This window comes from Lithobates pipiens, unplaced genomic scaffold (genome assembly GCF_037356315.1).
Source record: "Lithobates pipiens isolate NorthernLeopardFrog02 unplaced genomic scaffold, aLitPip1_a1.2 Scaffold_1, whole genome shotgun sequence".
NCBI lineage: Eukaryota > Metazoa > Chordata > Amphibia > Anura > Ranidae > Lithobates > Lithobates pipiens.
In genome coordinates, this window is record NW_027507685.1 from 192,764,983 (window position 1) to 192,792,869 (window position 27,887).

A 27,887-nucleotide genomic window follows, 5' to 3' on the forward strand; every position below is an offset into this window, starting at 1 on the left:
AAACGAGCCTGTGATAATATTTATGGGAACTACCAATGGTACAAGATCTCAGGATATCATTCTATAGTCTAGAGCAGGGGTCTCCAAATTAAGACCCTTTTACACCGAGGTGCTTTTCAGGAGTTTTCACGCTAAAAAATGCACCTGAAAAGCTCACGAAAATCTATTTACAGTTAAATCAATAGATGCTTTCACACTGGGGCAGTGCGCTGGCAGGGCAGTGAAAAAACACCCCTCTCCATTGAAATGAATGAAAAGCTCTTCAAAAACGTTCAGTGTTTTACTGGCAGTTTAGAAGTGCCTCAGTGTGAAAGGGGCCAAAGGACCACTTTACTATCCCTTCAAGCTTTAGGGGGGTCAAACTGTGGCCAGTGGTAGAAGAAAATGTCATGGCATCATTGGAATTAAAATGGTTGTACACCCTTTACAGCCACTTTTACCTACCGGTAAGCCTATATTAAGGCTTACATGCAGGACTGGTGCAAGGATTTTTGGCACCCTAGGCAAAACCTAATTTTTCCGCCCCCATTGGCCCCATCCCTGACTCCACCCCCTTTGCCCTGCCCATGTGACAGAAGGCGCCACTATACATTAAGCATTTGCTCTGCTTCCTCCATCGCTGGCTCCAGTGATGTTCTGCACCTCTAATTACACTACTGGTCGGATGGAGCATCTGCCTGAGACTGAGTTAGTTACATGCTGCAGCCTGCAGAGCATGCAGATGCGGAGGGAAACCAGCAGTTTGGTGCCCCTAGGCAGCAGTGCACCCTAGGCGGCTGCCTAGTTTGCCTAGTGGTAGCACCGGCCCTGCTTACATGTAGGTGCTGGAAATATCTCCTAAACCTCCATGGTTTAGGAGATACTTCCAAAAAAGCAGTGCTCACTTCAGAAGGTGCAGATCATGCAGTTTCTAAAGGAGTTATGCTATGACTGGCGGCTCCCGCATAGAATGCTTTAAGGTGAAAAAATATTTACCTTCACAACTCCTTTAAGAGTATGTAGCAGTGTCCCTAACCCATAGAGGCCTAATGGTGACCTCCAGAGTTAGAAAGAGCTGAAATCCTTTTTCACAGTATGGGTTACTAGGCATGGTGGGTGTAATGCAAGTTGAAAACATGGGCGCCAGTCACTTTTTTAAAGCGAACGAGATTTATGGCCTCTTAACAAGAACTGAGGGAGGAAGGGTTTAGGGCCAAGACACCCTTAGGCAGATGCAATAGCAATTGGCAGACGCCAAGACAAAAATAGGCAGACAGCTATACAGGTAGGGGGCCTTTAAACTGGATACAACTTTATTTGTAAAACTGCTGTCCCCTATGGCAACTGAACTCTCGAACTTCAATGTGGATCTGTACACTTAACTCAGGGTTTTGCTGCAGATCTTCTCTCACAGTATCCTACTGTAGATCTTCACTCAATGAGCTCCCAGTCTCTCACTAGACTTCCAGACTTCAGTCATCACTGGATCTCCTGAGCTCTTCCACAGCTAACCCGCTGTATTCTCCTCAAGCATCACCCCTATTAACCCGCTGGGTTCCTGGCTTGGCACTCTGCTGAAACTTTCCAACTTGTACCCCTGTCCCCAACTAGTAAATGAGGCTGCTCTGGTACTTCTTCAGACATACATAACTGGGCTCTGATAACCGGAGCGGTTGTCCCTTAATGGCGACTGTCTCCTTCAGAGGCGGCTCTTTAATTAGGCAAATTAGGCGATTGCCTTAGGCCTCGCCCTCAGAAGGGCCTCGCGGGCCGCGGCCACCTAATTTGCCTGACAGGAAACATGGTGCAGACTCGGGAGTGGAACGGTCAGTGTGTGTTGCGGGGTGAGCGAGCGGGCGGGTGCTGCACATAGACGCCGCGCCGCCTGTCTGAGCTGATGAGCCTCCGCCGCCGCGGACGAGTTCGATGACATCAATCATCTGGGCTCAGTCAGGCTGCATCCAATAACAGGCTCCACCGTTGCGGCGCTGTCCTCCTAGCCTTTCCCCAGTCTGCAGCCCCAGTGCATGGCGGGAGTTGTAGTTCTTCACAGCACAGACAACAGACTTGGGCCTCTGGTGCCTCTGCTGTGCAGAGACTACAACTCCCAGATTGCACTGCATGAGGCCAGGGAGCGCAAAGACAACATCACCTGTCGCCTGCTTCGTTCTCATGCTGCCTTTAGTAGTGTAGAAGACTGAGAAGCAGGTACAGTACATACATCATCATGCTGTCTGTAGATAATACATTACCCGGTCTTGCTATGGTCTCATGGCCAGTACCCTGACTGTCACAGTCTCATGGTCTGTCTCTGTTTCACAGTCTACCCCCAGTACCCTGTCTGTCTCACAGTCTGCCCCCAGTACCCTGTCTGTCTCACTGTCTACCCCCAGTACCCTGTCTGTCTCACTGTCTACCCCCAGTACCCTGTCTGTCTCACTGTCTACCCCCAGTACCCTGTCTGTCTCACTGTCTACCCCCAGTACCCTGTCTGTCTCACAGTCTGCCCCCAGTACCCTGTCTGTCTCACAGTCTGCCCCCAGTACCCTGTCTGTCTCACAGTCTGCCCCCAGTACCCTGTCTGTCTCACAGTCTGCCCCCAGTACCCTGTCTGTCTCACTGTCTACCCCCAGTACCCTGTCTGTCTCACTGTCTACCCCCAGTACCCTGTCTGTCTCACAGTCTGCCCCCAGTACCCTGTCTGTCTCACAGTCTGCCCCCAGTACCCTGTCTGTCTCACAGTCTACCCCCAGTACCCTGTCTGGCTCACAGTCTACCCCCAGTACCCTGTCTGTCTCACAGTCTACCCCCAGTACCCTGTCTGTCTCACAGTCTGCCCCCAGTACCCTGTCTGTCTCACAGTCTACCCCCAGTACCCTGTCTGTCTCTCACGGTCTACCCCCAGTACCCTGTCTGTCTCTCACGGTCTACCCCCAGTACCCTGTCTGTCTCACTGTCTACCCCCAGTACCCTGTCTGTCTCACTGTCTACCCCCAGTACCCTGTCTGTCTCTCACGGTCTACCCCCAGTACCCTGTCTGTCTCACTGTCTACCCCCAGTACCCTGTCTGTCTCACTGTCTACCCCCAGTACCCTGTCTGTCTCACTGTCTACCCCCAGTACCCTGTCTGTCTCACAGTCTGCCCCCAGTACCCTGTCTGTCTCACAGTCTGCCTCCAGTACCCTGTCTGTCTCACAGTCTGCCCCCAGTACCCTGTCTGTCTCACAGTCTGCCCCCAGTACCCTGTCTGTTTCACAGTCTGCCCCCAGTACCCTGTCTGTTTCACAGTCTGCCCCCAGTACCCTGTCTGTCTCACAGTCTGCCCCCAGTACCCTGTCTGCCTCACAGTCTGCCCCCAGTACCCTGTCTGTCTCACAGTCTACCCCAGTACCCTGTCTGTCTCACTGTCTACCCCCAGTACCCTGTCTGTCTCACTGTCTACCCCCAGTACCCTGTCTGTCTCACTGTCTACCCCCAGTACCCTGTCTGTCTCACAGTCTGCCCCCAGTACCCTGTCTGTCTCTCACGGTCTACCCCCAGTACCCTGTCTGTCTCACTGTCTACCCCCAGTACCCTGTCTGTCTCACTGTCTACCCCCAGTACCCTGTCTGTCTCACAGTCTGCCCCCAGTACCCTGTCTGTCTCACAGTCTGCCCCCAGTACCCTGTCTGTCTCACAGTCTGCCCCCAGTACCCTGTCTGTCTCACAGTCTGCCCCCAGTACCCTGTCTGTCTCACAGTCTGCCCCCAGTACCCTGTCTGTTTCACAGTCTGCCCCCAGTACCCTGTCTGTCTCACAGTCTGCCCCCAGTACCCTGTCTGCCTCACAGTCTGCCCCCAGTACCCTGTCTGTCTCACTGTCTACCCCCAGTACCCTGTCTGTCTCACAGTCTGCCCCCAGTACCCTGTCTGTCTCACAGTCTACCCCCAGTACCCTGTCTGTCCCACTGTCTACCCCCAGTACCCTGTCTGCCTCACAGTCTGCCCCCAGTACCCTGTCTGCCTCACAGTCTGCCCCCAGTACCCTGTCTGTCTCACAGTCTACCCCCAGTACCCTGTCTGTCTCACAGTCTACCCCCAGTACCCTGTCTGTCTCACTGTCTAACCCCAGTACCCTGTCTGTCTCACTGTCTAACCCCAGTACCCTGTCTGTCTCACAGTCTACCCCCAGTACCCTGTCTGTCTCACAGTCTGCCCCCAGTACCCTGTCTGTCTCACAGTCTGCCCCCAGTACCCTGTCTGTCTCACAGTCTGCCCCCAGTACCCTGTCTGTCTCACAGTCTGCCCCCAGTACCCTGTCTGTCTCACAGTCTGCCCCCAGTACCCTGTCTGTCTCACAGTCTGCCCCCAGTAACCTGTCTGTCTCACAGTCTGCCCCCAGTACCCTGTCTGCCTCACTGTCTTCCCCCAGTACCCTGTCTGTCTCACTGTCTACCCCCAGTACCCTGTCTGTCTCACAGTCTACCCCCAGTACCCTGTCTGTCTCACAGTCTACCCCCAGTACCCTGTCTGTCTCACAGTCTACCCCCAGTACCCTGTCTGTCTCACAGTCTACCCCCAGTACCCTGTCTGTCTCACAGTCTACCCCCAGTACCCTGTCTGTCTCACAGTCTACCCCCAGTACCCTGTCTGTCTCACAGTCTACCCCCAGTACCCTGTCTGTCTCACAGTCTACCCCCAGTACCCTGTCTGTCTCACAGTCTACCCCCAGTACCCTGTCTGTCTCACAGTCTACCCCCAGTACCCTGTCTGTCTCACAGTCTGCCCCCAGTACCCTGTCTGTCTCACAGTCTGCCCCCAGTACCCTGTCTGTCTCACTGTCTACCCCCAGTACCCTGTCTGTCTCACAGTCTGCCCCCAGTACCCTGTCTGTCTCACAGTCTGCCCCCAGTACCCTGTCTGTCTCACTGTCTGCCCCCAGTGCCCTGTCTGTCTCACTGTCTGCCCCCAGTACCCTGTCTGTCTCACAGTCTGCCCCCAGTACCCTGTCTGTCTCACAGTCTGCCCCTAGTACCCTGTCTGTCTCACAGTCTACCCCCAGTACCCTGTCTGTCTCACTGTCTACCCCCAGTACCCTGTCTGTCTCACTGTCTACCCCCAGTACCCTGTCTGCCTCACAGTCTGCCCCCAGTACCCTGTCTGTCTCACAGTCTACCCCCAGTACCCTGTCTGTCTCACAGTCTACCCCCAGTACCCTGTCTGTCTCACAGTCTACCCCCAGTACCCTGTCTGTCTCACAGTCTACCCCCAGTACCCTGTCTGTCTCACAGTCTACCCCCAGTACCCTGTCTGTCTCACAGTCTACCCCCAGTACCCTGTCTGTCTCACTGTCTAACCCCAGTACCCTGTCTGTCTCACAGTCTACCCCCAGTACCCTGTCTGTCTCTCACGGTCTACCCCCAGTACCCTGTCTGTCTCACTGTCTACCCCCAGTACCCTGTCTGTCTCACTGTCTACCCCCAGTACCCTGTCTGTCTCACAGTCTGCCCCCAGTACCCTGTCTGTCTCACAGTCTGCCCCCAGTACCCTGTCTGTCTCACAGTCTACCCCCAGTACCCTGTCTGTCTCACAGTCTACCCCCAGTACCCTGTCTGTCTCACAGTCTACCCCCAGTACCCTGTCTGTCTCACAGTCTGCCCCCAGTACCCTGTCTGTCTCACAGTCTACCCCCAGTACCCTGTCTGTCTCACTGTCTACCCCCAGTACCCTGTCTGTCTCACTGTCTACCCCCAGTACCCTGTCTGCCTCACAGTCTGCCCCCAGTACCCTGTCTGTCTCACAGTCTACCCCCAGTACCCTGTCTGTCTCACAGTCTACCCCCAGTACCCTGTCTGTCTCACTGTCTAACCCCAGTACCCTGTCTGTCTCACAGTCTACCCCCAGTACCCTGTCTGTCTCTCACGGTCTACCCCCAGTACCCTGTCTGTCTCACTGTCTACCCCCAGTACCCTGTCTGTCTCACTGTCTACCCCCAGTACCCTGTCTGTCTCTCACGGTCTACCCCCAGTACCCTGTCTGTCTCACTGTCTACCCCCAGTACCCTGTCTGTCTCACTGTCTACCCCCAGTACCCTGTCTGTCTCACTGTCTACCCCCAGTACCCTGTCTGTCTCACAGTCTGCCCCCAGTACCCTGTCTGTCTCACAGTCTGCCTCCAGTACCCTGTCTGTCTCACAGTCTGCCCCCAGTACCCTGTCTGTCTCACAGTCTGCCCCCAGTACCCTGTCTGTTTCACAGTCTGCCCCCAGTACCCTGTCTGTTTCACAGTCTGCCCCCAGTACCCTGTCTGTCTCACAGTCTGCCCCCAGTACCCTGTCTGCCTCACAGTCTGCCCCCAGTACCCTGTCTGTCTCACAGTCTGCCCCCAGTACCCTGTCTGTCTCACAGTCTGCCCTCAGTACCCTGTCTGTCTCACAGTCAGCCCCCAGTACCCTGTCTGTCTCACAGTCTGCCCCCAGTACCCTGTCTGCCTCACTGTCTGCCCCCAGTACCCTGTCTGTCTCACAGTCTACCCCCAGTACCCTGTCTGTCTCACTGTCTAACCCCAGTACCCTGTCTGTCTCACTGTCTAACCCCAGTACCCTGTCTGTCTCACAGTCTACCCCCAGTACCCTGTCTGTCTCACGGTCTGCCCCCAGTACCCTGTCTGTGTCTCACGGTCTGCCCCCAGTACCCTGTCTGTGTCTCACGGTCTCATGGTCTGTACCTTGTCTCAGTGCTGTGTCTTGGCCTAGGCCGACAAGGCCCAGGCCTAGGGCAGCACTTTGCAGGGGCACCAAAATAGCCTCCCCGCACAGTGGCGGCTGCATTTGATGGGGCACAGTGGCGGCTGCATTTGCTGGGGCACCGTGAGGCTGCAATTTGTGTTTTTTTTCAAAAATTTTGAGCACCTTACTCACACAGTCCTGTATCATTATCTGCACAGTGTCTAACCGTCTCCTGTATCATTGTCTGCACAGTGTCTGACCATCTCCTGTATCATTGTCTGCACAGTGTCTGACCGTCTTCTGTATCATTGTCTGCACAGTCTCTGACCATCACCTGCATCTTTGTGGTGTGATTGTCTGTCAGCACCCTGTCTGTGGCTCCAACATTTGTTACCGTGTTAGCCAGGTAAGAGTTTGCTTGTCATTACCATAATAAAACCATCTCCTGTATCATTGTCCGCACAGTCTCTGACCATCTCCTGTATCATTGTCTTCAAAGTCTCTGACCTTAAAAAAGTATACTACTGTTAAAACCTCCCAGGAGGTTTGTGTATGAGCCTCAACTATAGTTAGCACATATATTGTGGTATTGTATTAATATTGTTGTATTTTGAAACAAAAAGTGTTTTTTTTTTCTGTTTTGGTTGGCTTTCAGTAAGTGCCTGAGAAAGGACCCTGGCATAAGTCTTTGCTAATAGGACACCCTTACACCAGGCTGTTTTCCTGTAGGCACCCTAAATAGACACCTGTTCAGAATTGACAGGTATTTGTTGGAACAGCACCATGGTATTTGTAGATCAAACAGAAGCATCTTCCTTGGCTGTAAAGGATAGGAGAGTTTAATTCCACTTTAAGGCTGTCAGCAGATTGGCCTCTACAAACTGTAGAGTGAATGGGGCCTCATGCCTAAGTTTTGCCTAAGGCCTCACAAAGTCTAGAGCCGCCTCTGGTCTCCTTTATCTCTGACCTTGATCCTCACTTGCCTCTGGTAACAAGAGTGGTTGCCATGTGGCAACTGCTTCTCCCTCACTGCTGGCAACGATGCGGTTCCCCATCCGGTGTAACCTCTGCAACTTGCTTGGGCTTCTAGCAGAAAGCCCCAACCCCACGCTGCTTCTCTCAAACCTGAATAGGCCTCAAAAATAATCCTAGCAGCCAGGTGCTCCCGAGATAGGCCTCAGGCTTCTGGCAACATTGTAACACACTCCCAGACAGCCGCCCATGTGGCACAGAATCCCGATCACCTGACTCCTCCTGAATAGGCTCTCCCAGCAGGCCAAGGGGCAGAAGAAAACCCCTGCCAATTGGCTGAAACAACCTATCCACTCCTAGTCTGAAATCATTATGCCCCCTGTCATTCCAATGCCACAGGAAAGAGAGAGGAGCATCAAATCCAGAGTTAGGGAAAAGTCTGTGGACTCCCCTAGCAATTAGCCAGGCTAGTTACCACCTAGCAAACTAAATTTGTCAGCCACCCTAACACCAGTGTGCTACAAGTATATATTTCTACCTGGTTTTGAGAATTTTGAGAAAGTGTGAGGTTGTGCCACATTTTTACTTTTTCATCTAAGGCATGAAGGAAAAAAAAACCTGTGTCGTGTCCTGTCCAACCCCCCCATGCTTACTCAAGCCCCCTCTCGATCCAACAAAGTCCACAAGAGTCTTGCCTCTCTAAGGAGTTACACTCCTCATTGGCCTTTGGCAGCAATGGCAGCTACTGACTCCTGCTGCTGTCAATCAAAGCACGTGAGCCAATCAGGAGATGGAGGGGGCGGAGCTAAGACGCAGCTTCGTATGTGAATGGACAGAGCCATGGCTCAGGAATGTGCTTGCTTGGGTGCCCCCAGAGCAAGCTTCTTTCTGTGGGGGCACTCAGAAAGAGGGAGGAGCCTGGGACCCAAGAAGAGGAGGATCTGGGCTTCTCCATGCAAAACCACTGCACAAAGCAGCTAAGTATAACATTTGTTATAAAAAATAAAAATAAAAAAAGACTTTAATAAACCAAGTTGATGAAGGTGTGATGGACTGGTCAGGTGACCATATAGTGTATATATAGGAAAAGTACTAATGCGCTACACCCGCCTACTATCTCAAATCAGTGAAAAAAAGATAAAAAATATATATAAAAAAAATATATAAATGAAAGGAAGCAGCCAGCACAAAATGGTGATCTCAACACCAAAAATAAAATCGAATAAAATGAGTGAATAAATGCGGCGCTACCTAGAAAGTGAAAAAGTAAAATACTATAAAATATTATGAATAGTAATAATGAAATCTAGCTCATAGATGAAACCATAATATAGTATATGAAAGTGCTTTGAGTGCTTTAAAGGTGCATAGATAATACAAATAAATATAAATCCAAATACGTGTGTGTATATAAATGCAAAAAAATTCAAACTCGTGTATAAGTGTATAAACAATAATAGTACATTACAAATAGTCACTCAAGTGCAAGAGTGCATACTGGCAAAAATAAATGTCCACTGGAACCATGCATAAATAATATCAAAGTCCATGCAAAAAAATATAAAAGTGATAATCTATTGGTGATAGTCCACTGCAAACTTCTGTGCAAACTTCAGTGCCCAGTGCGTGCACCAACTATTTTCCCCAGCCTCTCACCTCCAGTAATTGGCAAAAGAGCGTTTAGGATATATTCAGGTATACGTAGAATCCTTCACGATCCAGCCCCAATGGAGTACCGCTGTTTATATCGCTATATACCACTATGTATATATATTCAATTTTCTCCCCTTTTCTTCAAACACATCCGGTTGCCATTAGTAATATGCATAGAAGAAAACAAAGGGACTCCCATGTGTAGAAACGTATAACCAGCTTTTTAATAATGATATCCACACTTACATTAAAAATAGTGACAGCAATCCCGTAGCAGACTCGAACTTCCGGTCTCGGCCGCGACCGGAAGTAATTTGCGCTCCACCTAGCTCCTTCCCTAGGGAAGGAGCTAGGTGGAGCGCAAATTACTTCCGGTCGCGGCCGAGACCGGAAGTTCGAGTCTGCTACGGGATTGCTGTCACTATTTTTAATGTAAGTGTGGATATCATTATTAAAAAGCTGGTTATACGTTTCTACACATGGGAGTCCCTTTGTTTTCTTCTATGCATATTACTAATGGCAACCGGATGTGTTTGAAGAAAAGGGGAGAAAATTGAATATATATACATAGTGGTATATAGCGATATAAACAGCGGTACTCCATTGGGGCTGGATCGTGAAGGATTCTACGTATACCTGAATATATCCTAAACGCTCTTTTGCCAATTACTGGAGGTGAGAGGCTGGGGAAAATAGTTGGTGCACGCACTGGGCACTGAAGTTTGCACAGAAGTTTGCAGTGGACTATCACCAATAGATTATCACTTTTATATTTTTTTGCATGGACTTTGATATTATTTATGCATGGTTCCAGTGGACATTTATTTTTGCCAGTATGCACTCTTGCACTTGAGTGACTATTTGTAATGTACTATTATTGTTTATACACTTATACACGAGTTTGAATTTTTTTGCATTTATATACACACACGTATTTGGATTTATATTTATTTGTATTATCTATGCACCTTTAAAGCACTCAAAGCACTTTCATATACTATATTATGGTTTCATCTATGAGCTAGATTTCATTATTACTATTCATAATATTTTATAGTATTTTACTTTTTCACTTTCTAGGTAGCGCCGCATTTATTCACTCATTTTATTCGATCATATAGTGTATATATTATGCAAATTACATTCTAGTAATCTCACCTCAGAAAGCTCCTCGCCCGGCCCACACTGAGTACACTGGACACAGTTCCCACGTTCATCTTTATATTCACCTAGTTGACAGTCGGCAATGACTTCACATACCAGGACTAACTGTAACATAAGAAATCACCTGTAACCTGGTTTCATTATTCTTCAAAACGCAAAGACAACATCAGAAAGCAAAGGAGTCTACTATCAGTACAGTCGCAAAGCCTTACCGTCAATATGAAAAGGATATACATCAGGTATGTGCGTGCCATCATCATAGATGATCATAGATGATCTGCGATCACTTTAAAAATAGACTGGCAACTGACAAACAGCGCGCCGCGGGTCTCCAGTTTTCCGATCCTGTAATAAAGAAGGTTATTGTGGAGTCAGCCTGTCTGTATGAAGATATAAAGATGGTAACATGCATGTTTGCATGTAAGTGTTCACCTATTTTATTTAAAAGGTCAGTGGACAAAACGAAAGCAGACGGTAACCCAATCATTGAAATCTGATAGAAGCTTCAGCTCCAGAAGGTTTTATCCCCTTCATGACCAGGCCATTTTTTGCTATTCTGCACGGCTCTACATTTTTACTGGTAGTTGTGTGGTCATGCAACGCTGTGCCCAAATAAAGTTTATATAAATGTTTGTCAAAAGTCTGTGGTAGTGAGCCCTTGTAGATTGCCAACTCAGGGTTCCCCAGGGCGAAGTCTAAGCCCCAACCTGCTTCTTCACCAGAGCTCCTGACGGTGGGGATAGACTTGCAGCAAGCTGCAACCAGGTCGCGGCCCCCAGCTGATGATGTGGAGACCACTTGTGTGTGCAGATTACAAGCCACACTCTGGGCAGGCCGCAAACAAGCACAGATGGCAAACTAAGATGGGGTTGGTACACGGGTAGCCAGACACCAGCTCACCAAGAGGCCCACAAACAGGCACTCAGAAAACTGTGATGCTGCCCAGACCATGTGGCATAACACTGAGCATGTCTTATATAGACAAGCAAACTAGGAGGCGGGGCAGGAAGTGATGGAAGAGAAGGAAATAAAAGTCCACAGAATATCAGACAACACCCATAGGTGAGCACAGCCAGACCACACATGTGAAAGGGAACAGGAGCACTGCAGCAAGGAGGTAAGGGCACACAAGCAGGAAACAGCAGGCCAACTTTTGGTTGTATTTCATCACCACTGTTTATATATATATATATATATATATATATATATAGAAAAAACAATACCAAAAACTTAAAAAAAATAAAATAAATTAACAAAATCAAATCTCTTAAAACAGGGCTCAAAATTTCAAGTCCCAAGCTACTAGCCAGGCCTTCAGAGTTACTCGCCACCATTTGCTCCACCCAACCCCTACCATGCCCTGCCCTTAATTCTGCTCCTAAAAAAAACCCTCAAATATTATCTAATAATGAAATAACACTGTTAAATTATTTATGCAGAACTAAGTTACAAAAATAAATATTAGCAACAACACGATCAGTGCCCATCAGTACCCATTAATGCAGCCTATCAGTGCCACATATCAATGCCCATTATAGTCGGTTCATCAGCGCAACCTCACCAGTGGCCCATCGGCGCAGCCTCACCGGTGCCCCTATGGCACAGCCTCACTGGTGCTCCTATGGCACAGCCTCATCGGTGCCCCTATGGCACAGCCTCATCAGTGCCCATCTGTGAAGTCTCAATGTAATGCAGTGGAATTGGAGGCATAGGTATTGGAGGGGGAGGGGTTGGTGTGGAATTGGAGGCATAAGTATGATTCAGACCTATATCTCCAATTAACCCCCCCTTTCCTCCCAGCACACATCTTGTTAAATTCCCCATTCAACGCCTCCAACCCCCTCAAGCACATGTGCTGCTTTCAATCACAGCACACTGACAGTTACCTTTCTCCTGCAGCCAAGGGGTCAGGCATTGTGTAAACACTGAGGGCGGGAATGAGCTGCAGGAGCGAGGTAGAGAGGGGTGGTCCCAAGCGGCGGACTGCTCCTACTGAAATGCCCCTCGCTGCAAGTCTGAGTGAGGGGGCAGGGATGAGCGGCAGGGGAGGGGTGGAGAGGAGTGGTCCCAGGTGGCCGAATGCTCCTACAGAAATGCCCCTCGCTGAGAGCCTGGGTGGGGGGCAGGGATGAGCGGCAGGAGGGAGGTGGAGAGAGGTAGTCGCAGGTGGCGGACTACTCCTATTGAAATACCCCTCGCTGCGAACTTGGGCGGGGGGCAGAGATGAGCGGCAGGAGGGAGATGAGAAGGAGCAGTCCAAGGCAGCTGTACAGTTCCTATTGCACTGGCTATACATTCCCGGTACAGCACAGACCTGTCCATACTCGTACTCCTCATAATTTCACTTGCCAAATGCGAGAAGGCGTTGAAATTTTGAGGGCTGTCTTAATAGATTTTGACCAAAATTTATTCCGCTGCATGTCTTTGGTAAAAAAAATCCCAATAAGTGTAAAGTGATTGGTTTGTATGAAAGTTATAGCATTTACAAACTATGGGATATATACTGAAATTTTTTTTTTTTTTTCTTTTGTACCAGCAACTTATAATGAGACTGTAATAATGTCGGAAAATTTGACACTAACTGATGCTGGGGGGGGGGGGGGGGGGACTAACTGCCACTGACATCAGTGACACTAATACAGTGAGGGGGTAACATCTAGGGTGGGGGTCAGTAACCTGTAGATAGCGATCTACCAGTAGACCTCGGACAGGTGACTGGTAGATCGCAGTCTGGGCTTGCTGACTCACCATTCTAGAGCATCAAATCGAGTGCAATGCAGAGGAATTACTTGTAAAGTTGAAGCTGTAGTAGGGAGCAAATGCCGCATAAGCATGCCTCCTCTGTAGTGCTGGCTGCTGTCCTATGCAGAGTGATAGCAACTGCACTCTGCCTCTTATCCCAGCTAGTGGTCTCCAAAGTGGTTCCAGCAGCAGGAAAGAAGGTCTTCAGTAATACACTGGGCATAATAGCATCATTGTGTTGCTTTCTCGCCAACTGCTTTAACCCCTTGAGCCATGCAGTTGAAGGGCACTTGCAAAGCAGCCCCATTTACTTGAATTTGTCACGATTGGCAGGTGGTAGCACCCACCAAAAGCAGCAAGGGGCTTAATTCCTGCTGCGGCATGTGCACACCAAGGTAGGGATTAGGGGTGGTAAAAACTTTACATGTGAACAAGCCCTAAGGGTACCACTGCCTAAACGCAACTATAGGCTCATTCACAAGTGCAGTGGGCATTGATGCTCCTCTGAAAAGTAATACGGGTGGTGACAGGTGCTTGATGGCAATATGGTGCCTAATCCCCACCTGATTTAAACTCATAATTGCCATGCAATGCACATGACTGAAACACGGTAGTACGGCAATTAGAGTTTTAATCAGGTGTGAGGAGGCGACACTACGACCGGTGACCTTTGACTTCTCCCATGTTATTCAGGTAGATCTCCACCTCTTAAGGTTGCCTACCCCGATCTAGGGCTATCAAAGGGTTAAATGTATGGCTAACTATGTTTACTGTGTGTATTGTGTGCTACTTTTACTGAGGATCTAGTTTTCATCCCCTTGCTTATTGGACACAGCTTTGTGTTTGTGTCAGCCGATCAACGTATGTCGGTGGTCAATCATTGGCCAGTTATCCAGTGATCGTCATGTGCTGTGACAAATCACAAGGATGTATGGTGGCAAAACGGCACCCTGTGCTGGATACACATGACCCAGCACAGGGTGCCGCTTTGCTACCATACATCTTGTGATGCGGACGGCAATCGATTAAAGTAGAACTATAGGCAGTTTTTTTCATTTTGGATAAAGGGAGGGTTATAACACCCGTAAGGTTTATTTTTGCCATCTGTGTCCCATTGGGGAGATTTGCCTTCACTTCCTGTTCCATAAACAAAACAGGAAGTGAGAGGAAATCCCTGCAAATAAAGGGAATCCCGTGATGTCCCTACAGGTCACCAGAACTAGTGTTCCCATTGGAAGGTTTCCCCTCTATTACTTTTTTAGGGACAACCCAAAATTTGGGATTTTCTTTTGTTTTTACTTTCAATGATTGTAAACAGGACAAATTGAGACATCTCCCTAACATTTAGTTCTACTTTAACTTTTTCTTTTCCCCATTTTGGATACAGTAAGAGACAGTTATAATCCCTGTCTTTATCTTTTGCCATTTATGTCCCATTGTAGAGATTTCCCTTTGCTGCCTGTCTGATGGCCAAAAGAGAAAGTGAGGTCAAATCCCCGGTTGTCGCCAGAACTAGTGTCCCAATTTGAAGATTTCCCGTCTACAGGCAGTCCCCGAGTTACGAACGACTCCTACTTATGAACGGCCTCAAATGCCAGCCACTTGTGCTCCATGCTGATCCTGGATACCTTTCGAGCACCTCTGGTTACATCCCACACCCCCCAGATAACATAACAAGCGCCCGGAACATTCCACATCCATGCACAGGTGGCCGCTACACTTAAGAATGCAGTGTTCCAACCGGAAGTTACACTTAAAAATATGATGTTGCGACTTACGAACTTTGACTTACGAACAAACCTACAGTCCCTATTGTGTAACTCGGGACTTCCTGTATTCCAGTTCTGGTGACAACCCAAAATTTGGGATTTTCCTGCACTGTCATGGTAAACGGGACAAATAAAGCAGGTGAGTCTCCCTGATAGGGACACAGACAGCAATGCAAACCTGACAGGGGTTCCAATTCTCTCCACTTGATCCAGAAAAAAAAAATAATAATAAAAAAAAAACTTGCCTTTAGTTATATTTTAATGTAATTTCAAAAGTAATTTTCAACATTTTTCTGTTAAAATAATTTTAATGGTAATAAAAGAGCCACATTCCTACAGGGGCTAAAACATAACAATCAGTCAGGGTATTCATGACCAGACACAGGAATTGATAAGCATTTAGAACCTACATAATGCTAGTGAGCCCTTTAAGACGGCTATAGACGAGTCAAAAACCAAACGTTCTCTCAAAATGGTGCTTATAATTGTGTCTCATTTGTTTGGTTTTTCTATAAAAAAAAAATCCAGCATGTTGGACCAGGCACTTTTGATTGTGGTGCGAAAATTGTGTGTCGCAGCTGGTACACTAATGATGTGAAAAATGAAATGACCTGATTTTCAACTCATCCGTGGTCTTCTTTAGGGGGAGAACTTGAAGATAAGTTACCTGATCCACTGGTTGAGGAAACAGTTCCAGAAAAGGAGAGGGTAAAGATGGGAGGGAGAGGAGGAAGGTTGGGAGGGAGAGGTTGAAGGGAGAAAGTGGAAGCCAAAAAAGTAAGGGAAAGAACCGTGGCAAATCACCAGGGAGCTGAAATAGAGATCGAGAAACGAGAACAAAACAAGAGGATGGGTTGAAGAGAAGGGACACACAAAACATCCTCCCATCAGACTCAGGCACCAGAGCCAAGCAGAGAACTATAAATAACTGAAAATAACTGAGTTCAAAGATGGAAAGGCATAAGAAAGCCATGGTTCCCATGTTTTAAGAAATTTGTCTTGTGAATCTGTGCACACTGTGTGCATTACAGGACTCTAATACCACCATCCAGAGCACTGTGCAGCCCCCCAGTCTGCAAAATCCCCCCCACCCCCAAGTCTCCACAATCCGCCCCTTAGTCTGCACAGAGGGAATGAATGAATGAATTACTTGTATAGCACTACCTATACGAACTGAATCGCCTCAGGGCGCTTTTCTTGCCATCGGTGTCCATCTGCAGCTATTTATGTGGTCCTTTAATCTGTAGAGTCCTGACACACTTACAACATTGACATACACATACTATGGCCAATTTTTTTTGGACAGGGTCTAATTAACCTACCAGCATGTCTTTGGAGTGTGGGAGGGAACCCATGCAGGCACAGGGAGAACATGCAAACTCCAGGCAGATAGTGTCGTGGTCAGGATTTGAACCAGCAACCCTATTGCTGCTAGGTGAAAGTGCTAACCACTACACCACTGTGCTGCCAGGGGGAAAACAAAATAAGAGAGAAGGGAAAGAGTCAAAGCAAAAAAAGTTGGGGGAGAAAGAGTTGGTCAGGGGGCAGGTGGCTCACTCACCAAATACATCTCCATCCCCCTCCCCCATAGACTGAGCACAGTGCACGCATTGCATGCAGGAGGCTGGAGTGTGGGCGGGGTTGGGCGGACACAAATTTGAGACTGAGTGTGGGATTGGACAGGCAGTGAAGTGAGGGAGGAGCTAGGAAGACAGTGCTGACAGGACGTACGATTGTCTAATGCTACTGTCAGGAAAAGCGATTGCTTCCCCCGCCTGAGACTGAGTAGACAATAGTGCTATGGCTGCTGTGGCAGAAACGGTGTGGCCTTTTCACTGGTCATCAATTGCATTCCTTCTCCCTGGCCTGGTCTGCCCCTGCACAGAGACGTCCAGGTCACCCACGGAAGTTAACATCTCGACAGGAGCGTCTTAAGATGAACAGGGTTGAAGAAAATCGCCATTCAAGTTCACTGCAGTTAGCTAAAGTAGAAAGTCAAACTGAAGTGATTGTTTCCTGTGACATACGGCGTACACTGCAGAGTAATGGCAAGCATTGGTGTCAACCACGAAGGAAGCCCATGCACAAAAAAAGCCAACTAGAATTTGCCAGGCTCCATGCTGAAAAAGACTACTAGGGCTCTGTACTCTGGAGTGATGAGACCAAGATAAATGTTTTTGGAACTGATGGCTTCGAAACTGTATGGCAAAGGTGAGGAAACTTCTGTCAGATTAGCAAACTTGTAAGATCAGAAGGCTTTCCGCTGCTTTTAAAATTAAACCAGTCAGAGTTCTAAGTACTCTATTTCACTATATAACCTCAGTTTACAGTGAAAAATAAGTGTAAAATGCAAAACTCCGGTGGGTGTAACAATATGTCCGCTTTTCCCCTTCTCAGTGTATCCTTACTGTGGAGGATTGTGGGGTGTAGCAAGATGGCAGCGACGGAACGTCACTTCCGTTATGCATTCTGATGGGTCGTCTAATTTTGACAAAACACCAGCATTGTTTACTTCCACCGGCCTGGACGTGACATCATAACATCGCGCCTGGGCCTTCGAGGGTCATAGAGATGACTGGGGACCATCCTGTCACCAGAAATCTCTATGGTAGACTTCAGGCGGCGACCGATTCGTTCTCCGGCTCACCCATCGCGCGGGCGAGCCGGGAGAAGCACCAGAGGGTGGCAGGAGGGGAACGACCAAGCAGCTGAAGAGTGCACACAATCGCCGGTGGAAAAAATTATATCTGGATGATGCCTGTAGCTGCAGGCATTATCCAGATATCCACAGTCTAAGTCCAGGACTTCATATGACATACCTTGGAAGGAAAGTGGTTAATTCATTAAATTGTATTTTTTTTTTTTTATTGCGTTTTAAAAACCGCTTAAAAAAAACATGTGACATGTGACTCTCCGCGCTCCAGTGCCCTCTGCTGCTTACCAGAGCCGTCGCCAGCAGTGGAGGCGATCAGATGTTGTGCCTTCCTTGGCATGGAGAGCGAGGGGAAGATGGCCCCCCATACCATTGCAGGGCGGAAGCGACGTCAAAACATCACTTCAGCCAATAACTCTTAAAGGGCCATTTTTTATTTTTATTTTTAAAATGACAATTTTTTTTTTTTTTATTGCATGTTAGTGAGGTCCTGTCATGCTTTTTTTTCTATTACAAGATGTTTACAGCCCTTGTAATAGGAATAAAAGTGACAATTTTTTTTTTAAGAACAGTGTAAAAATAAAATGGAAAATAAATAAGGAGAATTTTTTTTTTTTAAATGCGCCCCGTCCCGCAAAGCTCACGCGCAGAAGCGAACACATATGTGAGTAGCGCCCGCATATAAAAACGGTGTTCAAACCACACATGTATCCACACATGTATCACCGCGATCGGTAGAGCGAGAGCAATAATTGTAACCCTAGACCTCCTCTGTAGCTCAAAACATTTTATGGGTAAAAGTTTGTCGCCAATCCACGAGCGGGCACAATTTTGAAGCGCGAAGGAAAAATGTTTAATTCCGCGCAGTGGAAGATTTATTAAGTAACAGCATAAAATAATATAATTTTAATAAAATGTGTAAAATCAAATTACATATATAAAAACTGCTGCCCCTACGGATTACTCCCAACGAAGTGCGCTAGAAAGATGAGAAAAAGAAAACAGAGGTAGGTGTGGCGCTGTTCATTTAAATAGCTTAAATAATTAGTGATATAATGATGTGCCTAGTACAATTAATATAGCTTGTGAAAAATAAAAATAAAATCTATTGTATGCAATGATATAGATGTAGAAAAATGCAGAAAAAATGCACAAAATTATAGTATAAGATGTGATATTACACACAAAATGCACAAAATTAATCCATAGAAAATGGTGAATAAATATAAAAAAAAGTCCATGATTGCGTGAAAAAAATGCAAAATTAATTACATATCTCCAACGTGATCAGATGTTTACAATGTGAATATACTAATACAATTTAAAATGAATATAAAACAAATATAAAAGTTCATAATCCCAAAAAGATTAAGTAGATGAAAGTGCTTTGTGCTGGTGAAGGGGAAAAAAAAACCCAGCTGCTCTAGTTCCTCTTGGAAGGTGCACACAGCATATGTGCTTCTTGGGATTGTGAACTTTTATATTTGTTTTATATTAAAATTTTAAAAGCTATATTAATTAATTGTACTAGGCACATCACTATATCACTAATTATTTAAGCTATTTAAATTAACAGCGCCACACCCCCCCTCTATTTTCTTTTTCGCAATTCTGAAACGTGACATGTTGGGTATCAATTTACGCGGCGTAACATTATATAAAACAAAATGTGGCTAACTTTACTGTTGTCTTATATTTTAATTTAAAAAAGTGTATTTTTTTCCAAAAAAAGTGCGTTTGTAAGACCGCTACGCAAATACGGTGTGACAAAGTATTGCAACGACAGTCATTTTATTCTATGGGGTGTTAGAAAAAAAATTATAATGTTTGGGGGTTCTACGGTAAGTAATTTTCTAGCAAAAAAAAATATTTTTAACTTGTGATGTTGCCACCAAAAAATAAAAAATTGTTTAAAATTCTTAAAAAAACAAAAAATAATTGGGGAAATTTTTTTTTTTACTCACCTCTAAATACCTGTTGCTAGGGGGTCCCTCGTAGTCTGCCTTCTTCCTTGCCCGGGCGGGTGACTTCACTTCCCCTCGCCGCTCGCGCATGCGCAGTGGGTGCCCGGCTGTGAAGCCACAGCCGGGTGCCCACAGTACGAATGATGGCGCCACGAGCGGAGCGAGGAATAAGGGGGGGCTTCGTTCTCCCGCATCGGTGGACCCTGGGAGAGGTAAGTGTCCAATTATTAAAAGTCAGCAGCTGCAGTATTTGTAGCTGCTGACTTTTAATTTTTTTTTTTTTTTTTTAGGGGCACCCCACTTTAAGTGGTTCAACAAAAAGTGCCAGAAAAGGCTTGGTCTTCGAATGGCTACTGTTATCTTTCACAATATAAAAAAAATTGGCTAACTTTATTGTCTTATATTTTAATAAAAAAAAAAGTATTTTTTCCCCAAAAAGTATGCTTGTAAGACCGCTGCGCAAATACGGTGTGACAGAAAGTATTGCAACGACCACCATTTTATTCTCTAGGGTGTTAGAAAAAAAAATGTATAACGTTTGGGGGTTCTAAGTAATTTTCTAGCAAAAAAAAAAAGTTTTTAACTTGTAAACAAATCTCAAAAACAGGCTCGGTCCTTAAGTGGTCCAATAAAAAGTGCCAGAAAAAGCTTAATCTTCGAGTGGCTACTCTGTATTTATTTCCACCTAAATAATATCCGTTTCCTTTTTTAAAGGTTTCATTGTTAAACGTAACCACCATATTTCATATTCGTTCCTCTGTCTTTGACTCTTGGAAGACAACTGGTAGACAAGCGTCACCCGGAGGACTCTAGTAAACAAGTAGACTGTAACCGAAAACCGTGAAGTTATTGCACGGTAATCAGTCCAACTTGAACTTAATCTGCAACCGATAGAGGTAGTGAGCTTGTCATGTATTATCATCCCCCCCCCCCCCACTCTGGACGCTCAGCCTGAAAATCCTGGGCTCTCGGCATGGAAAGAGACGGCAGTACGGAGCCAAGATGTGGGAGGGTGGCAGAGGATACGTTTTCAGGGACTGTGTGGGAGAAAGCAGGAGGTCAAACACTTCAAACTAATATACTGCCGATAACATATTCCCTATACAACACACCAGGATGAGGATCCCTATTTTTTAACCATTTAAGGACTGAGCCTCTTTTTGAGATTTGTTGTTTACAAGTTAAAAACATTTTTTTTTTCTAGAAAATTACTTAGAATTATATATATATTTTTCTTCCAACACCCCATAGAATAAAATGGCGGTCATTGCAATACTTTCTGTCATGCCGTGTTTGCGCAGCGGTCTTACAAGCACACTTTTTTGGAAAGAATACACTTTTTGGAGTTAAAAAATAAGACAACAGTAAAGTTAGCCCAATTTTTTTTTATATTGTGAAAGATAATGTTACGCCGAGTAAATTGATACCCAACATTTCACGCTTCAAAATTGCGCCCGCTCGTGGAATGACGACCAACCTTTACCTTTATGCCATATACACATGACCGGTTTTCCTGTCGGAATAAACTCTGAAGGTTTTCCCAATGGATTTCCGATGGAGTTTCGCTCAAGCTGTCTTGCATACAAACAGTCACACCAAAGTGCGACCGTCAAGAACGCGGCGACGTACAACACGTACGATGGGACTAGAAAACGGAAGTTCAATAGCCAGTAGCCAATAGCCTCCGTCTCGTTCTTGCTTCAGAGCATGCAACGTTTTTGGTACGTCGGAACAGCATACAGACGAGCGGTTTTCCCAAAAGGAATTGGTTCCGTCGGAAAAATATAGAAGATTTTTTCTTTCTAGGTCTGTCAAAATTTTCAACGTAAAAAGTCAGATGGGGCATACACATGGTCGGAATATACGATGAAAAGCTCCCATCTGACTTTTTCTGCCAGAAATTCCGCTCGTGTGTACAGAGCATTAGAAATCTCCATAGGCGACGTTTAAAAAATTCTACAGGTTGCATGTTTTTAATTACAGAGGTCTACATGTGTGGTTTGAACACCATTTTCATATGTGGGCGCTTCTGCATGTGAGCTCAGCGGGACGGGTCTTTATTTTACCTTTTTATTTTTTTATTTTTACACTGTTCTTTAAAAAAAAAAAAGTCACTTTTATTCCTATTACAAAAAAAGCATGGCAGGGTTCAAAAAGACCTCAGGTCTAATATTTACACTAAAATGAAAAAAAAAAAAAAAGTCCCTTTAAGAGTTATGGGCAGAAGTCGCTTGACGTCGCTTTCGCCCTGCAATGGTATGGAGACGGGTGGGCGTCTTCCCCTCACTTGTCTCCATACCCAGGAAGGACAAGGATCCGATCGCCTCCACCACTGATGGCTCCAGTAAGCGGAGGAGGGTACCAGAGAGCGGCAGGAGGTGCGGGCCCCTCTCCCGCCGCTGATTAAAGTGATCTTACGGCAAATCCGCTGCAGAGATCACCATTATCGGAAACCGGACTGCCTGAAGAGGATACCGGGGTTATGGTAGCTAGCTGCTGCGATAAAAGATATCCCTCTTCAAAATTAAAACATATATTGGCGTGCGCCAGTCCAGAAGTGGCTAAATAACCCCCCCCCCCCTCGATTTTTTGAGCTGCTGCCCCCACCCACACATAAGACTGTAAATGCAACTCTCGGTAGTAACTGTGCCCAAAAATGTTGATCGCCCTACACGTGTTCTATATCGCTGCGCAGGCCAGAGAGCAGGGGCGTATCTAGAGCATTTGGCACCCGGGGCAGATCCTATATCTGGCACCCCCCACCCCCCACCATAAAATGTAAAAGCACCCCACTGTGCCCCCTGCATACCTCTGCATCCTTCAATATCTTTTTGTCACTACTGTGTACCCCCCCTCTCCACAACTGCACCTCTGGACCCCTTTAAATTACATAGCACCCTGCACCTCTGGACCCCTTTACATTACACAGCGCCCTGCACCTCTGTATCCCTTTACATTACACAGGACCTTGTGCCTAAGGACCTCTTTACATTACACAGGTACCCTGCACCTCTGGACCCCTTTACATTACACAGGACCTTGCACCTAAGGACCTCTTTACATTACACAGCACCCTGCACCTCTGGACCCCTTTACATTACACAGCTCTTGTACCTCTGGACCCCTTTACATAACACAGCACCCTGAACTTCCTGACCCCTTTACATTACACAGCCCTTGTACCTTTGGACCCCTTTACATTACACAGCACCCTGAACCTCTGGACCCCTTTACATTACACAGCCCTTGTACCTCTGGACCCCTTTACATTACACAGCACCCTGCACCTCTGCACCCCTTTACATTACACACCCCCTCACAGCTCTGGACCCCCTGCATGTTACACAGAACCCCTACAGTGTAGACCCCCCTACAGTACAGAATCCTCCCCTACAGTGCAGACCTTCCTACAGTACAGAATCCTCCCCTACAGTACAGAATCCTCCCCTATAATACAGACCCCCCTACAGTACAGTATCCTCCCCTGCAGTACAGACCCCTCCCCTCTACAGTGCATGCCCCCCTACACTGCAGACCCCCCTACAGTGTTGAATCTTCCCCTACAGTACAGACCCCTCTCCCTACAGTGCAGACCCCCCTACAGTAAAGAACCCCCCTTCAGTAAAGAACCCCCCTACAGTGCACAGACCCCCCTAAGGACCCATAATGTACCTCGAGCCTAAGGCAGTGGCATTGCAGGGGGGAGGTGCGAGCAGCACCCGAGTGGAGTGAGATCTGCCGGCTCAGTGATCCGGCGCAATAATCCCCTTCTCTCTGTGGTCACGTGACTCATGTCACACCGTTCTGATCAGTCTCGGCAGCGGCTGTCACTCACAGCCGAGTGAAGCCGCCTCCCCCTCCTCCTTTATGTCTACACAGTGCTGTGAATGCAGGAGGAGGGTGAGGCGGCTTCACTCTGCTCAGCTGTGAGTGACAGCCGCTGCTGAGACTGATAAGAACGGGCGCGCGACGCGACCACAGAGAGAAGGGGATTATTTTGCGCTGGGTCCCGGATCACTGAGCCGGCAAATGTCACTCCACTCGGGTGCTGCTCGCACCTCCCTTCTGCAATGCCGCCCACTGCCAGTGCCTCGGGCTCTCTCTGTGTGGGCTGCGAACCCAAGGCGCTTCGCTGTCTCCTCTTCAGTTGCGGAGGGGGGGGACGCTGGCCTGACACCCCCCCAGTGTGTGGCACCCGGGGCGGCCCGCCCCCCACTTAGTACGCCACTGCCAGAGAGAGCAATAATTCTAGGCTCATTATTCATGGTTAACTCTAAACTTGTAGGGGCTTTTATAGCGCTGCCTATGGGAAATGCAGAGTACTGAAGTTTATTCCCATTTCATGGCCGCATGCAATTTTCAGGTTTCTTATGTTGGGCAATGTATTGCTTTTGTGTACCCTAATATGTGTATTTTGCATTTCATAAACCAGGCGTTAATATCATGCGACATAAAAAAATGTAGTGGGAGGGATAGTGCCCATCATTGGTGTCAGTGGGAGGAATAGCGCCCCATCGTTGGTGTCAGTGGGAGGAATAGCGTCCCATCATTGGTGTCAGTGGGAGGAATAGTGCCCCATCATTGGTGTCAGTGGGAGGAATAGTGCCCCATCATTGGTGTCAGTGGGAGGAATAGTGCCCCATCATTGGTGTCAGTGGGAGGAATAGTGCCCCATCATTGGTGTCAGTGGGAGGAATAGTGCCCCATCATTGGTGTCAGTGGGAGGAATAGTGCCCCATCATTGGTGTCAGTGGGAGGAATAGTGCCCCATCATTAGGGTCAGTGGGAGGAATAGTGCCCCATCATTGGTGTCAGTGGGAGGAATAGTGCCCCATTGTTGGTGTCAGTGGGAGGAATAGTGCCCCATCATTGGTGTCAGTGGAAGGAATAGTGCCCCACTGTTGGCCAGTGGGAGGCATAAATCCCCATCGTTGGTGTCAGTTTAAAGGACCTCTGGACTGCCAATATACATCCTAATTTTGAAGAGGGATATCTTTGTTATGGCAGCAGCTAGCTGCCATAACCCCAGTATCCTCTTCTTCGGCAGACAGTCTGGTTTCCGATAATGGTGGTCTCTGCGGCAGATTCGCCGCAAGATCACTTTTATTGGCGGTGGGAGAGGGCCCACACCTCCCGCCACTCTCCGGTGCCCTCTGCCGCTTACCGGAGCCATTTTTGTTTTATTGCATTTTAGTGTAAATATGAGATGTGAGGTCTTTCTGACCCAAGATCTCATATTTAAGAGGTTCTGTCATGCTTTTTTTTTTCTATTACAAGGGATGTTTACATTACTTGTAATAGGAATAAGTCACACATTTTTTTTTTAAAAGAACAGTGTAAAAATAAAAAATAAAATGTAAAATTAAATAAGAAAAAAAAATATTTTAAATGCGCCCCGTCCTGCTGAGCTTGCGCGCAGAAGTGAACGTATATGTGAGTAGTGCCTGCATATGAAAACAGTGCTCAAACCACAGATGTAAGGTATCGTCGCGATCGGTAGAGCGAGAACAATAATTCATCTCTGTAACTCAAAACATGCAACCTGTAGAATTTTTTAAGCATCATCTATGGAGATTTTTATGGGTAAAAGTTTGTAGTCATTCCACGAGCGGGGCAATTTTGAGGCGTGACATGTTGGGTATCAACTTACTCGGCGTAACATTATCTTTCCCCAATATAAAGAACAAAATTCCGCTAACTTTACGGTTTTATTTTTTAATTCAAAAATTAGTTTTTTTAAGGATTGCAAAATAAAATTTTTGGCAATTGTGAATGAACAGAAATCTCAAACAGATTGGATTTATAGATATTTTTGGATAATAGTAAGGAATGGGATAGGTCAGATGTACAATAATAGTGTCACCAATATGTATCCGCACAGCCTGTGTATTGGTAGGAGGTGAGAGGTATGTAACCTTTATCTGTGCCAGGATCAGAGGATGGGAATGATCAGAATGCAGTTTTATGATTGCAGCATTCATTGCTTATGGCAAATGCAGTGTGAAATCACATGTATTTCAGATATGGCTCCTTTGGCCATTGAATTTTGATAGCAATACATTATATGTTTTATATATATATATATATATATATATATATATATATATATATATATATATATATATAACACACACTATATACTATATATATATATATATATATATATATATATATATATATATATATATATATATAATCATATTTATATATACAACACCCGATCCCTCCGTAAAGACTACCACCTATTACTGTCACAATCACAAGGGATGTTTACATTCCTTGTCACAGCAATAAAAGTGATCTTTTTTTTTATTCGTTTTTTAAAACACAATTTAATAATGTAAAAGTAAATAAAATAAATAAGAACTTTTTTTTTTAAAGCGTCCCGTCCCTGCAAGCTCGCGCAGCAAAGAAAACGCATACTGAAGTCGCGCCCGCATATGTAAACGGTGTTCAAATCACACGTGTGAGATATCGCTGCAATCGTCAGAGCAATAATTCTAGCACTAGACTAGTGTTGTGTGTGTGTGTACACCAAATGTCAGAAATAGGCTTAGACATGACATATACATACACGGTATCTCACAAAAGTGAGTACACCCCTAAGTGAAAATGTCCAAATTGGGCCCAAAGTGTCAATATTTTGTGTGGCCACCATTATTTTCCAGCACTGCCTTAATCCTCTTGGGCATGGAGTTCACCAGAGCTTCACAGGTTGCCACTGGAGTCCTCTTCCACTCCTCCATGATGACATAATGGAGCTGGTGGATGTTAGAGACCTTGCGCTCCTTTACCTTCCCTTTGAGGATGTCCCACAGATGCTCAATAGGGTTTAGGTCTGGAGACATGCCTGGCCAGTCCATCACCTTTACCTTCAGCTTCTTTAGCAAGGCAGTGATCATCTTGGAGGTGTGTTTGGGGTTGTTACCATGTAAGAGTACTGCTCTGAGGCCCAGTCTCTGAAGGGAGGGGATCATGCTCTGTTTCAGTATGTCACAGTACATGTTGGCATTCATGGTTCCCTCAATGAACTGTAGCTCCCCAGTGCCAGAAGTCATGCAGACCAATTTGATGCAGTGTGTGGCGTATGGTCTGAGCACTGATAGGCTGACCCCCCACCCCTTCAACCTCTGCAGCAATGCTGGCAGCACTCATACATCTATTTCCCAAAGACAACCTCTGGATATGACTCTGAGCATGTGCACTCAACTTCTTCGGTCGACCATGGCGAGGCCTGTTCTGAGTGGAACCTGTATATATATATATATATATATATATATATATATATATATACTGAAAAAAAGATTTTGGATTTACACACACTTTAAAGTTGAAGTTTAGCTTAAAAACAGCTTTAGTTGCATTATGTACCTATAATTATGTCTCACGCTGAGCATGCTGCTGGATTCTGTGAAAATCACTGCAGGGCTGCCCTATCCTCTTCCTGCTGCTGAACTTCTGGTGTCACGTCACATTTGGCTATCCATCACATTTTGCTACCCTCTGGAGTGCGCATGCGCAACGCCGCCATATGCGTTCCAACAGTGGGCCCCTTGTGGGCTTGCTTCGCTCGCCACGCTTCGTTTGCCACACTTCACTCGCCACACTTCGGGGCATGGACTCACTTTGCTCGGCATAAATATAACCATACTCTATGTCCACTTGGATGGTGGGGCTTGAATTTGGCGTCGTACATGCGCAGTCCAGCGTGTAGCCAACTGTGATGGGTCACCATATGTGACAAAACACCGGATCTGTTTGTGTTTAGACTAACAGGTCTCCAGTCTCAGCTGCATTAAAGATGATCCGACAAGGACACGCCCCGCTCCTGCCCTCTCCTCCAATGAGAATTGTGAAAACTCAAAGCTATTAACCCCCACAGTGCCAGAAGTTCAGCAGCAGGAAGAGGACAGAGCAGCCCTGCAGTGAAGATTCTACAGAATCCAGTAGTTTGCACATTTTGGGACATACTTCAAGTTAGGTAAGTAATGTAATTAAAGCTGCAGAGAAAGTTTTTTTTAACAAAAAACAAAACAAAGCTTTAATAAAAGCTGCAGATTTATAAAGATTAAAAAGGACTTTTGAAGTGACATTAACATGTTACAGCCTACACGAGTCTTAGGTGAAGTTCTGGCTTGTAATGACATGTCGAGTTTAATTCCAGTTCTATATGCCTTATATATACATTTAACACGGAGGATTGTTTATTTATACCTCACACCTCCATGATGGAATGTAACACCGAGCGCAATCCATGAATGTTACCCGGAAAGACTCACTAGTAAT

At 46.4% G+C, this 27,887-nt stretch overlaps 1 protein-coding gene across 1 annotated transcript in view; it reads right to left on the reverse strand.

Moving 5' to 3' along the window:
- EDA2R (ectodysplasin A2 receptor) overlaps positions 1-27,887 on the reverse strand; it is a 50,289-nt gene that overhangs the window by 19,327 nt on the left and 3,075 nt on the right. The window contains exons 2-3 of the mRNA XM_077479351.1: positions 10,686-10,818; positions 10,468-10,578 (exon numbers count right to left, since the gene is read on the reverse strand). Coding sequence (XP_077335477.1) covers positions 10,468-10,578; positions 10,686-10,733 — 159 coding nt within the window. The 5' untranslated portion in view covers positions 10,734-10,818. The remainder of the gene's footprint in view (positions 1-10,467; positions 10,579-10,685; positions 10,819-27,887) is intronic.